Source organism: Quercus lobata, chromosome 5, assembly GCF_001633185.2.
Source record: "Quercus lobata isolate SW786 chromosome 5, ValleyOak3.0 Primary Assembly, whole genome shotgun sequence".
Taxonomy (NCBI): Eukaryota; Viridiplantae; Streptophyta; class Magnoliopsida; order Fagales; family Fagaceae; genus Quercus; species Quercus lobata.
This window is the reverse complement of record NC_044908.1, coordinates 55,917,702-55,930,977: the sequence shown is the minus strand read 5'-3', so window position 1 is coordinate 55,930,977 and position 13,276 is coordinate 55,917,702. Positions and strand designations below refer to the sequence as shown.

At 32.9% G+C, this 13,276-nt stretch overlaps 1 protein-coding gene and 1 pseudogene across 1 annotated transcript; one reads left to right on the top strand and one right to left on the bottom strand.

Annotated features, from left to right (window-relative positions):
- Positions 1-1,640: 1,640 nt before the first annotated feature.
- Positions 1,641-7,244, bottom strand: LOC115990726 (glycine-rich cell wall structural protein 1.8-like). Its single transcript, XM_031114522.1, has 4 exons — positions 7,240-7,244; positions 3,873-3,968; positions 2,682-3,043; positions 1,641-1,795 (listed from the first exon to the last, which is right to left on the bottom strand). The coding sequence occupies exons 1-4, from the start codon at positions 7,242-7,244 to the stop codon at positions 1,641-1,643; spliced, it is 618 nt and encodes a 205-aa protein (XP_030970382.1).
- A 3,896-nt stretch (positions 7,245-11,140) lies between these two features.
- On the top strand, positions 11,141-12,613 carry LOC115990725 (annotated as a pseudogene).
- The last annotated feature ends 663 nt before the right edge of the window (positions 12,614-13,276 follow it).

Here is a 13,276-nt window from a genome sequence, read left to right as displayed (position 1 = left end):
TGCCAAATTAAGTAATAATAATTACATGCCTAAGAAAGTATTTGTTAATAATTATAGCTAGAGATTTAGTCTAACAGTATAAAAATAACAATAACAATAATAGAATGCAATTTGGAATAATAAGAAAATTTTGATTTAGCAAGAAATCCTATTATTTAACTATTAAATATTGGAGGCGAGAGACCATACTATTCATCATAACCACTAGCCTAAGCTCCTTTGATGTGACATTCTCAGATTCAATATTTTATTTATTTTAAGGGACAAAATTGTCTTATGTCCTTTTCACCCAAATTATATAGCTTTATGCCCCTTTTCCCAAACTAATTAGGGAAATGTCCCTCTTTTGAAACTCGACTTTCTCAAAATTGAGTTAAGCCCTATAGTAAAGTTTTTAAGGACCTATAGTAACGTTTTGTAACTCGATATCCATGAAATTGAGTTATAGGAAATTTTATTGCCTATAACTCGATTTCATGGATAACGGGTTACAAAACATCACTATAGGTCTTTTAAAACGTCACTATAGGGCTCTAGAATTTTTTTTTTTTTTTTTTTAACTCGATTTTGAAAAAATCGAGTTACAAAAGATGGGCATTTCTCTAATTAGTTTGAGAAGAGGGGTATAAGGCTATATAATTTGGGTGAAATGGGCATAAGGCCATTTTGTCCTATTTTAAGTTTAAATTATTGATTTTCAACTTATCAATATTTTGTATAAAGGCTGTGTAAAAACCTTAAATTTTGGGTATCAACGAACTACAACTACAACAACTAATTATTGAAATTGAAATCACCTTCTAATCCTATCACTCCCTGCATATGAAGAGTCCTTTTTATTGATCTCCAGTACTGATAATTACCAGGGACTCCTATCACTTCCAGCCTTGATCAACTTATCAATGCCTGCAATCTTATCTACCTCCATGAGTCCAAGTTCCTCTGCCTCATGCATGATGATTTGCCCCTTTGTTGTCCGAATCAGAGTCGGCCCTTGAGCAAGGCCACTTAAACTTAATGGCCTAAGGCCCAAAAAAATAACCTTAAATATTTTAAATTAATAATTATTTTTAAAAGAAAAGAAAAAGTAAGTTTCTTCACTTCAAGAAAGACCCCAAAATTCTGGATAAATAATAGAATCCCAGATGATTCATTTGTAATCCTAAAATTGTTTTAAAAAAAATAAAATTAAGTGAGTGTATTAAATTATCATTAATGAGCTCTTCCCCCACACAATAGATTGTTATATTAGTCGTCCAATCTCTCACATGATCAAAGACCAAATAATACATATCTCTTTTTCAACATCATAATCAACTTGACCATAAATTATTTCATCCAATGTAAATTAAAACTCATTTCATAACTTCACTAAGAGCCTTATAGATCATACTGTCATGATATTTCCATTGAACCATTCAATGTTTAAATCTTTCCATCTCCAACTATTAAATTATCAACAACAAAAACTAATTTTAATAAATAAATAAAATTAAAAGTAGATATTAGAAGAACTTAAATATAAAAACTTAATTAGTAATTTTTCATATCAACAAGCAAGAAAAATGAAATTGCAATAAAACATAAAATAAAAAATATTGCAATAAAAATATCCTCACTTAAAATGGTTTCCTTAAGCCTCAAATTGTCTCGGCTAGCCCTGGTTCGAATGATAACGATGAGAATGAGAGGAATGCTCTAATGACAGCATTGCTAGAGAGAGCATCTGACTTTAGGAATAAAGGCAACCTTCCAGACCCAATCTGAGAACTACCATCAACCAGACAAGCTATAACTATAAGCCTCCTTAGGCTCAAAATCCCCAGTACCAGGAAATACATACTATGATACCACTAAATTATCCAAAACACGAATAACGAAACTCTGCGAAATTTTATTGAGTTTTTTTTTTTTTTTTAGAAGAATTTTTTTTTCTTAAGTTTGAATTCAATAAATATTCGGTGAAAACCACTACATTTTCACCCTCCAGTAAAAGTAACAACATATCATTGTTTTTTAACCGGTAGAATGAACCATCAAACAAAATCTTAATAAAAACGTTGTGATGTATTAAAATATATATATATATATATATATATATATTATATCCTACACAAGCACAATCGGCATAGAATATGAAAAGAAAGAAAACACATTTAAAAAAAAAAAAACACTTCGCGGTGTTGAACTTGAACATCAATTGGTTTTGGAAGCAACCAAATGGGAACAACGAGATAATCATTCTTTTTTTCTTTCCGTAATTTTTTTTTTTTTTTTTTTAAGTGAATAGTGGAGGCGGAAGAAGAAGTAGTTGATAAACGTGAGGGTGAATTCGTTTTTGACCGGCTAAACCGTGTGTTAATTTGTAATGGTAAAATAAAAAAATAAGAAAAGGCTGTCAGAAAGTAAAGAGTCTGGGACTATGGGGAAGTGTTTATCACATACTTTGTAGGGCACAATCACCACACAAATTCTAAACTCTACCGTATTCATATTAGACAACACGGGATACAATATTGTACTATTACTTCTGCTACTGCTAAATATATGTATATAAAAGTTCCGCAGCAAGAATGACTACCACAGCACATCCTTACGCAGTTAGATTACTCTAGCATAGAGCATAAACAAAATAAAAATAAAACCAAGAGTAAAGATAAAAATAAAAATAAAATGGCTACCTCCCCCATGTCCACCAGTTCCTTCCTCTCCATCGTCTTCACCTCCATGTCCATCACTGTGATCCCCTTCATCACCGTCCCCTCCATCAACACTCCCATCCTCTCCGTCTGCATCACCATTGTCTCCTCCATTTCCACCTCTCCCCTCCTCTCCATCACCATTGCCTCCTCCATGTTCACTCCTCCCATCCCCTCCATGTCCACCTCTCCCCTCCTCTCCATCACCATTGCCTCCTCCATGTTCACTCCTCCCATCCCCTCCATGTCCACCAGCCCCCTCCTCTACATCAAGGGCACCTCCTCTATCATGTGCAAGCTGGCCTCTCTGCTCAAAGTGCTCAATAATCTGTTCAATCTTGTTACTGAAGCAAAAACATAAGAGGCTAACAACAACCGTTATCACTAAAAAACTAGGTACTATTGCAGCAAAAAGAACAAGAATTAAAATCTTGTTCATTCTAAAAAGGTCTTGGCTAATTTTTTTTTTTTTTTTGGCAGTCACAGAAGAACGATTGGTCGGACCCAACCCTTCACTGATTCCAGAAAACCCTAGTTACAACTCAGCTCAATCAGTGTTATCAGTGAAAAAGCTCAGTGAGTGAGAAGGAAAAAGCTCTCTCTATCTCTCATATTGGTGTGTGGGCGTGTGAAACTGTGAATCAGCTTTTTTAAGGATGTGTAGGTGGGGGTGGAGTAAAAGCGTACTGTTGGTTGATTGATATTGCATTGAGAAAGGGGGTGTGAATGAGGAGGGTTTAACTATGACTGATGAAACTTTTCTTTTCTTTTCTGTCTACCTCTTCATACTTCATTCTAATTGGATGCTTCCTGGGGTTTGGAGATTATTGCAGAAAGATGAGCTAATGACCTAAAGATAGTATTACTTACTACTTAGTAGTGTGGAAAAAGAAGGAAACTTTCAGAAAATTTAATAATGAAAAACAGATAGAGCGTGGGGCCGTGGGGGCAAGTATAGGTCAGCTGCTCAAGGGGAGTGGGAAGGTGATTGCCACATATTATTTTGCAAATTTTTTTTGGCAAGATTCTTAATGGCAAGCTTATATTTGTAAACAAAAAAAAAAAAAAAAAGTTCCTAGCTAGTTATTGAATTGCAAATTATATTTGTAAATAAATCAAGGTTCCTAGTCAACATATGCATAGAAAATTAAATAAAAAAGAACAAACTCTTACAGGATATCTAAAATCATAGTTTCCAAACAACCAATACTAGTAATCTCTTCGATTGAGCCTTGCATTCTCGTTGTGCCTGTACTCACAATCAAACCCCTGAAAAAATTGAAAAAACTTAATCAACGTTTATATGAAAATTGAAAAGGAAATAGAGATTATGACATACTAAAAACAAGTTAGTTTTGGTATAATGAAATCAGAAAAGTCAATCAATTAGAGCTCAAATTCTTGCATTAATAAAAAATTTCATAGCATTCACTTTTTTTAGCTTGCCTCCCTGAAAAAAAATTTAGGCTCCACCACTGTATATAAGTTCGGTTTTCAAGAAAGAATTTATATATGTTTACTTGTTTATTAATGTTCAAATTAGTTATTCGATAACCATTATTCCTCTAATCTTAAATTAAGTTTTTCTCATTTTTGTTTTTCGATAGTCAATGTATATATCTTATTAATACTGACTCAGTTGTATTTATATTGTATAGTCCAGTTGAAATTCTGTTTTTTGTTGAAGCTATGTTTATATTGCTATCACAAGCTCAATTCAAGAGGCCTTTTGAAAAAGAGGACTTTGGATCTAAGGTAACAAGTATGCTATGAGCTTAGCATCCAACATCATACAAAATGAAGATGAAATTTCCTAATCTTGGGCTTTCTTGTTATATGCCAAGGCCCAAAATGATAAGAATTTCATGGACTTTGAGAGGAATACTACGGCCAAAATGGCCCATTAGCATTAATTTTTGAAATATTTAGCAACAGAGCACTGTTTCGGAAATAATTAGGGAAGTACCACTTTTTCCGAAAACGCTGCTATAGGGTCCGAAAACGTCACTATAGGACTTAAAAAACGCCACTATAGGGCCCCTTGAACCTGTTATGGGGACTTATAAAAAAATTTTGCAGGAAAACGCCGCTATAGGGCCCAAAAACGTCACTATAGGGCTTAAAAACGCCACTATAGGGCCCCTTGAACCTGTTATGGGACTTAAAAAAAATTTCGCAGGAAAACGCCGCTATAGGGCCCAAAAACATCACTATAGGGCCCCCTGAACCTGTTATGGGACTTATAAAAAAATTTTGTAGGAAAACGCCGCTATAGGGCCCGAAAAAGTGGTATTTTCCTAATTATTTCCGAAACAGTGCTCTGTTGCTAAATATTTCAAAAATTAATGCTAATGGGCCATTTTGGCCGGAATACTACAATATTCTCTAGCTAGAGGGCTACTTAAAAAAAATGATGATGATAATGGAATGAAAAAGAAAAAGAGCCCAAAAGTGATGAATACATTGTAAACTCATATTTGAGACAAATAGTTGAAAATCTCTAAGTATATTCTAATGAAAACTCACAAGAGTATGATGAAAACCTTATTGTAAATGGACTAAAACCCAATAAAGCAAGGGACAAGATTCATGAGAGGAAAGGGAGTGATTTTATAATTGGGCTTTCGTTAGAATGGACTTAAAGGCTTTCCTAAGAACACCTAATAAGACTATCTTATTAATACTGACTCAATTGTATTTATATTTTATAGTTCAGTTCTTCAAATTCTGTTTTTTGTTGAAGCTATATTTATATTGCTATTTTCAATTGACCAATCATGGAGAAAAGGCTAACTGATTTCATTTCTATACTAATTTTTTTGCAGGAAAATAGTTGATAATAATGCATGAAAAAACTTGATTAATTTCTTTTGCTTAGCATTTCTTAATGGCATGCTGATAATTTCTAGAGAAAAAGTTAACTGAATTTTTAAAATTTTTTTTATGTATTAGAAAATAGTCCATTTAAACACTAACAGTTTTTATAAATTTTTAAAAGGTGCTTGGCAATTCGCATTACTCATTTTTTTTTCCTTGGAAAAAGTTAATAGATATCTCATAAGAGCATTGGTTTATAAAATATTTTTAGAAATTTTTCATGAAGAAAGGAAAAAGTAACTTATTATTTTTGTACCTTTTTATACTTTCTATAAAAGTGATATTAAATTTTTCTTTAAATGATCCCCTAACAAATGTATTAAAAACCCTCATTTATCAAACCTTAAAAAAAAAATTATCTATCATAGTAGTCAAAAGTTAAATATGTGCTTGAAACTGCCTTAAGAGTCCGTTTGGTTAAATGGATGGAAAAGTTAAGAGATAAAAGATATTTCAGTTTTCACTTATTGTAATTGGTTGGGAGAATAGAAAAGTGAATGAATTAAAAAAAAAAAAAATGTTTGATGAAGAAACAATTGAAAGGATGATTAATGTGATTTAGATAAATTGACTCATTTACCCTTATTAAAAAAATTACATCCAATTAAGAAAAAATAAGAAAAAAGAAGCAAACAATAAGTGAAAAAAGCAAAAATAATGCTCAAATTTTTTTTTTTTAAAGAAAAACAAAGAATTAACCCCACACACACGCAAAAACAAAAAAAAAAAAAAGATTCTGCCTAGATTGTTTATTTATTTATTTAGAAATAGACACACACAAAGAAAGGGAAAGAGTTTCTAAGTTTGACACTAAAACATACCACAAATTTCTTCACTAAAAAACTATATGGTACCCAACTAAAAAGAAAAAAACAAGGATAGCGCATACTGTACAGACACGGTTCCATGAGAATTGCAGGTAATAACAGTAAGTGAGATAGGGAGAAAAAGAGATAGAAGCTAGAGGAAGAAGAAAACTGAGAGAATCTGAAAATATTGAATCATTACAATAGGATTAGATATATATATATATATATATATATACACACATCAAAACGGTGTCGTAATCTACTTTGGCTATAAAACGCCATTGTATGGAGAGACTGTATTTACTCTAGATTGCTTGAGTTAAACGATGCCATGTGTATCATATTAAGTGGCACAACATCGTTTTACTCTTTGTGATACTGTTCACACGGTAACTTGACTAACGCTGCCATTTTGCTCTTCTTTTATTCCTGGAATAGAACCTGGAGCTTATAAAGACTTGTGACGTGGATTAATTGCATGTTTCCTAATTCAATGCACTAAAATCTGATATGCTATCTCAAATGGCCATAAAAAATTTCATTTCAATATTTTGTGTACGACTCTACCATGATTTGAGGTACTTTGAAATTCAATTTAAATGTTCATTTGGTTTTTCAATTCAATATTTGTGTATGTTCTAATAGGTATTATTTTTTACTCCAAAAAAAAAAAAAAATTCTCTATCGTCTTTTTAATTGAATGTTGACATGCTAAAGTTAAAGGATCAATAATGGCTATTATTAATACAAGTATATATAGACTATTAAATTATTAATACCACTCTACCATGAATTAATTTTTTTTTTTCAAAATTAAATCATTATTTTTTATTTAATTAATAACTCTTACATACCTCATGGGCTTATGCTTTAAGAAGTATAGATTTCCAGAATAATTGATGGAATGTATTAATTTTGAGAGAATTAAGGATGAGAGAGTAATAATTGAGAGAGAATTAAGGATTAATAGTTTAGACTTATTGGTAGTATTATTTCTTTGGCAAAACTACACTATTGATCTTTAAAGTTTACCTTCTAAGCACAATCGGTCTCTCAAGTTTCAAGTGAGTGTTATTAGTCTTTCAAGTTTAAAAAGCAGGCACAATTGATCATTCTGTTAATAGTGTTAATATCAGTGCCTACGCGGCTAACGAAAAAATAATGTGACAAAATTTAGGTGATGTGGCATCAATTTCTTTCATTAAAAATCCCATGACTCAGTCAAAAAATCATTCAACCATCTTGCAACCAGTTAACAAACAGGTATTCCTAAATCAAACAAAAGAATGCTACCCTTAATATTAGAAACAAGAGAGAGACACACAAAATCCCCACGAAAAGGTTACACAGGATCTTCTCTCAATAGGAATAAATCTAGCACTACACCAATTTTTACAACTATGCCATAATTTTGCCACATGGCGAGTTGTAAGTGGTGGAAATAAAATAGTGAGTCTATATAAATTCATGATTTCACCATTTACAAGTTGCCACGTAACAATGTTGTGAAAATTGGTGTGGTGCTAGACTTACTCCTCTCAATAGCTAGCCCAATATTCTTTTGGAATGTCAAACCGAAACATTATTCAAAGGTGGAACTGTTCAAAGTCGAAGGCTTAGAAAGTACAAAAGGTTTTTTTTTTTTTTTTTTTTTTTTTTTGAGAAACAAACACACACACACACAAGAGAGAGGGAAAGAGATTCTAACATAAAGGCACATCACAACTCCACTCAAAAGTTATGGTAACTTTTAAAGGAGGGTGAGACAAGTTATACTGGATACAACACACTCTCTTAAACAATGTATGACAATTACCCATTCTTCTTTTTTTTAGAAACAAACACACATCCAAGGGAGAGGGAAAGGGGAAGGTGTTGAAGTTAATTGCTACAATTGTACTCACTTGTAATTGTGATATTATATTTATTTCTTCATTAACCTGTAAGCCTATGGACGACAACAATAATTGATTTTTTCAAAATTTGCACTTAGATTGAGCAAAATGGTATTGGAGGTAATTGTAGTAGTTGACAACGAAGAATTGAATAAGGATTTTTTTGGCTTGATTCTGATATGGATGGACTTGGACCCATCAAATAATGTGTTTTATAGATTAGCATTTGGGATTTTGTATCTCTCTCCTATTTTCAAATTTAGCCATTTTGGGTTGCATTCTTGAGTTTGATTTTGGAATACTCTTTGTTAACGAGTCATAAAATAGTGGAGCATTTTTCTTACAGGTCATGAGAATTTTAATGAGTGCAACCTGTTTTAAAATCGATACCATGTCACTTAAAATTTGCTAGGTTATTGTTTTATTAGCCACATAGGCACTAAGACTAACGTCGTTAATAGAATGGCAAATTGCACTCACTTTTTAAACTTAAGGGACTAATAATACTTACTTGAAATTTGAGAGACTAATTGCGGTCACAAAGTAAACTTCAAGGATTAATATTAGAGTTTCGTCTATTACTTTAATTGTGTTTAGCATTGGGAGAAAATTACGGTGGAGTTAAGGACGGGAGGAAGGTTTTAATTTTAATTTTAATTTTTTTTCACTTTGATACATTTATGATTTTTTTTAAGGAATTTATATTTTTTTTTCTTCTTTTTTGTTGTTGTCGACTTTTGGTACATTTTAGGAAAATACTATTTTAGTTCTTAAATTTTGAAGTTACAATCAATTTGATCTCTATCTTTTAACAGTCAATTTGGTTCATGTTATTTTCAATTCATAGTCAATTCGTTTCCTACCGTTAATTCGCTATAAAAAAAAATGCCTACATAACAAACGGTATGGTATTAGACACAGCTTATTTTTTATGGATAAAAAATGAATTAAAAAAAAAAAAAAACTCAAAATTAAACACATCAAGATCTGACTAATAAAGAGCCAGAGGAGAAAAAAAAAAAAAAAAAAAGAACCACAATTCTAAATTGATTTTTTAATGGAAAAAAATGAATTAAAAAAAAAAACTCAAAATTAAACACATCAAGATCTGAGAAAGAGCCAGCAAACTTTGTTTGTGTGTTTGGATCTCAAGAAAATGAAATAAAATGCAAGAAATGCAATAGATCTGTGTTACCACCAACTGAACAGAGAGATTCAAACCAATATAACCTTTGATATACTTATACATATCACTGAAAACATTTGGATACAAATGAATATGGGTTCTTTACTTTTGTATATGAAGAGGAGACAAAGTTTGTAGAAGATTTCACGGAATCTAGTCCATGGTCAAGCTTTACACAGGAAGCAACCAAACCCCGTGGCTGCCGCCAGCGACCACCGCAAATGGATGGATAACACCTCACAAGGGTTTCTCTTTCTTTTGATTTTCCTTTGATGTGTGCTTTATTGAGATCGTTTGTGACTTTTTGTGTCTGGAATGAGGTTTTGATTTAGCTTTCAAAATGGGATTGGAAATGTGGGTCTTGAATATGCTAGTATAGATGCAAAAGCGAAAGCATAAAGTATAAGACACAATTACACACGAGGGTTACATGGTTCAGTCTAACGACCTACATCCACGGAGGAAACTCTAAAGGGTTACATTAATAATATATTATAGTATAGTACAAATCTTGTATTACAATAAATCATAATATGTGTATATATAGTAAACTAAGCCCTAAACTAATAAACTTCTAGTACAAGTAGGAGACTTGGCTTGCACACAAAGTAGAATTAGACTTGAGCCTATGCTAATGGGCTAATATATCTCTAACAGTGGGAATGGGAGAAAACTTCAACTAAACTATCAAGAAAAAGAGAGTGAAGAAGGAGACTGAACAACTACAAAGATTAACACTTAAAAAACCCATTTTGAAAGTTTCCAAGCAAGATCATGACTAATGAATTCCAAATCAAAACAAACCACACTAGAAAATTCTGGTTCACTTTCACTTTTTTTGGGTCTTTTGCAAACCTTCGAAGTTTGTGTATTTGGATTGCAAGAAAATAAAAGAAAATCATAATTTTTTTCTATTTCATTTTTATTATTTTTTGTTAAAAAAATCATTTCAAAGATATAGGTTTTCGTTATTTTTTTTTTTTACATGACTTTTTTAATTATTAAAATGTTGGTAATTTTTTATATTATTTTTATATGCCACATAAGCTTTAAGTATGTTAAAAGTGGATATGGTTTGCTATGTAGGTATTTTTTTGTTAGTGAATTAACTATAAAAACCAAATTGACTACTACCAAAATGTAGATAAGTATTTTTTGTTAATGAATTAACTATAGAGACTAAAACCAAAATGTTTAGTTTAAATTGACTATGAACCTAAAATATAGGGACCAAAATAGTGTTTTCGTCTATATTTTATGATATGTATTCATTTGAATCAATTCAATCAATGTTTGGATTTTAAATTTGAATCCTAAAAATTAATTTGGAAAATGCAGAGGTTTTAATGAGGTGACTAAAGGTAAGATCTTTCCAATGGAATTAAGCCTTTAAATTCAAATTTAAGTTGATATTTCTATTGGAAAAGTTTTTAATGAGTGATTGAGTCTTTTCTCAAGTAAGTTGAGTCATAATTTATATACTTGAGATAGTAGTCAAATTGTAAAAAATGTCTTAATACTCTTATTAAAAAAAAGGATGAAAATATCATTTTGGTTTCTACATTTTGGTGTGACAATCAATTTAGTCCTTACATTTTAGTAGTAATCAGTTTGATCCATGTTATTTTCAATTTGCAGTCAATTTGGTCTCTTAAGTCAACTAACTAACAAAAAATGCCAGTAAAACGAGCACAGGCTGCTGGGAATTGTACTGAGACTGCGAAAGAACTTAAGAAGATGATAGCTTTCAACACTTCAGTGGTGACTGAATTGGTGGCAGATATAAAAGGGGAGTCATCTGATACCTCATCAGAAGAACCTGTAAAGGAGGAAGCCAAACAAGTTGAAGAAAAACAATTTGAAGAGGATGAGGAATGGGAATCTATTCAGTCGCTTAGGAAAATACGACCTGGCAAGGAACTTGCTGCAAAGTTGGGGAAGCCTGGCCAGACAGAAATAACTCTCAAAGATGACCTTCCAGAGAGAGGGAGGACTGACCTTTACAAGACATACCTGCTCTATTGCCTTACTGGTGAAGTGACCAAGATTCCCTTTGGTGCTGAGATAACTACAAAAAAGGATGATTCTGAGTTTGTTCTGCTAAATCAGCTTGGTGGGATCCTGGGTGTGGGTGCTAATGAGATAGTGGAAGTACATAGGAGCCTAGCTGAGCAGGCTTTTAGGCAACAAGCAGAGGTGACTTTAGCTGACGGACAGTTGACAAAAGGCAGAGTAGAGCAGCTTGATGAGTTGTAGAAGCAAGTTGGCTTGCCTCCACAATATGCGCAGAAGATAATAAAGAGTATAACCACTACGAAAATGGCAGCTGCCATTGAAACAGCTGTAGGTCAAAGAAGGCTTACGATAAAGCAGATAAGAGAACTTAAAGGAGCAGGTGTTGAATTAGATAGCTTGATATCTGAGAGCTTGCGAGAGAACCTCTTCAAAAAAACTGTGGATGACATTTTTTCGTCAGGCACTGGAGAGTTCGATGAGGAGGAAGTCAAAAAATCCCATCAGATCTCAGCATCAATGCTGATAAGGCAAAACGTGTTGTCATTCAGCTTGCACAAAGTAGATTATCAAACTCTTTGATTCAGGCCGTGTCCCTGCTAAGGCAGAGAAATCAAAAAGGAGTGGTTTCTTCTCTCAATAACTTATTGGCTTGTGACAAAGCTGTACCTGCCACGCCTGTGTCATGGGAGGTGCCAGTGGAGCTAGCCGATCTTTATACTATATACCTCAAGAGTGAGCCAGCACCAGAGAAACTGTCTCGGCTGCAGTTTCTTTTGGGGATAGATGATTCAATGGCAGCTGCTCTCCAGGAGATGGGGGATAGAAATGGTCCTGTTGGTGTAGAAGAAGAAAATTTTGTATTTTGAGTGTGGTAAAGGCACATTCAAGGGGCAATTGGCTCATTTTATCTGCCTGTTTACCTGGACAAAGGGAGAGAAAATCGTATGTGGTGGTGAAGACAAGAGTTTGACGAAATCGGGGTAGCTAGTTTTCAATGACATCACATGAAATTCAATAGCCATAGAAGTAGTAATAGAACTGTTCTGTTTAGTCTATTTTTGACATACTTTTCTCCAACGGAATATTGAATATGTTTGAGGTTATTTGTTTTGCTAGAAAACAAAGCTTTACTGAACCAAAAGTCATACCCTCAGCTTGAACAAGGCCAGAGGGGAAGAAGCATTGGAATAGAACACCACACAAATTAGCAGAATATATTTGAGATTATTAACAAAAAAACAAAAAATGCTTATGTGACTAACGGATTGCATAATTAGTGCACTTGAAACTTACATGGAAAATAAAATAATAATAATAATAATTTTTAAAGACAATTTTTATAAACCCGTGTCAAAATTTAAATTAAAAAAAAAAAAGCATTTTCCCAATTTTAAGGATTAAAAAAAAAAATCCTCAAATTTTCTTGCACTTTCTTGACAACCAAACACAAACCCAGATTTTGACCCAACATAAAATTTCTCCGGTCAATACTCTCCATGTTTCTCCATAGAAAATAGAGACTAGCCTCGAGTCGACCACCCAACCACGCACTCCCACCCCCACCCCCACCGACCACTAGAACCAATTGACCACCACGACCCACCCATGGATCAATTGGACTAGCATGATCCACCCAACCACTACTGATTTGTGTTTCACAACCACGAACAACTACAATCTCTACCTCCCTATTGCCACCATATATCTATGAGTTGTGACCACTCTTGATATATGCTTTCATTCGCAACCACCATGAGAGAGAGAGAGAGAGAGAGAGAAAGAGAGAGAGAGAGG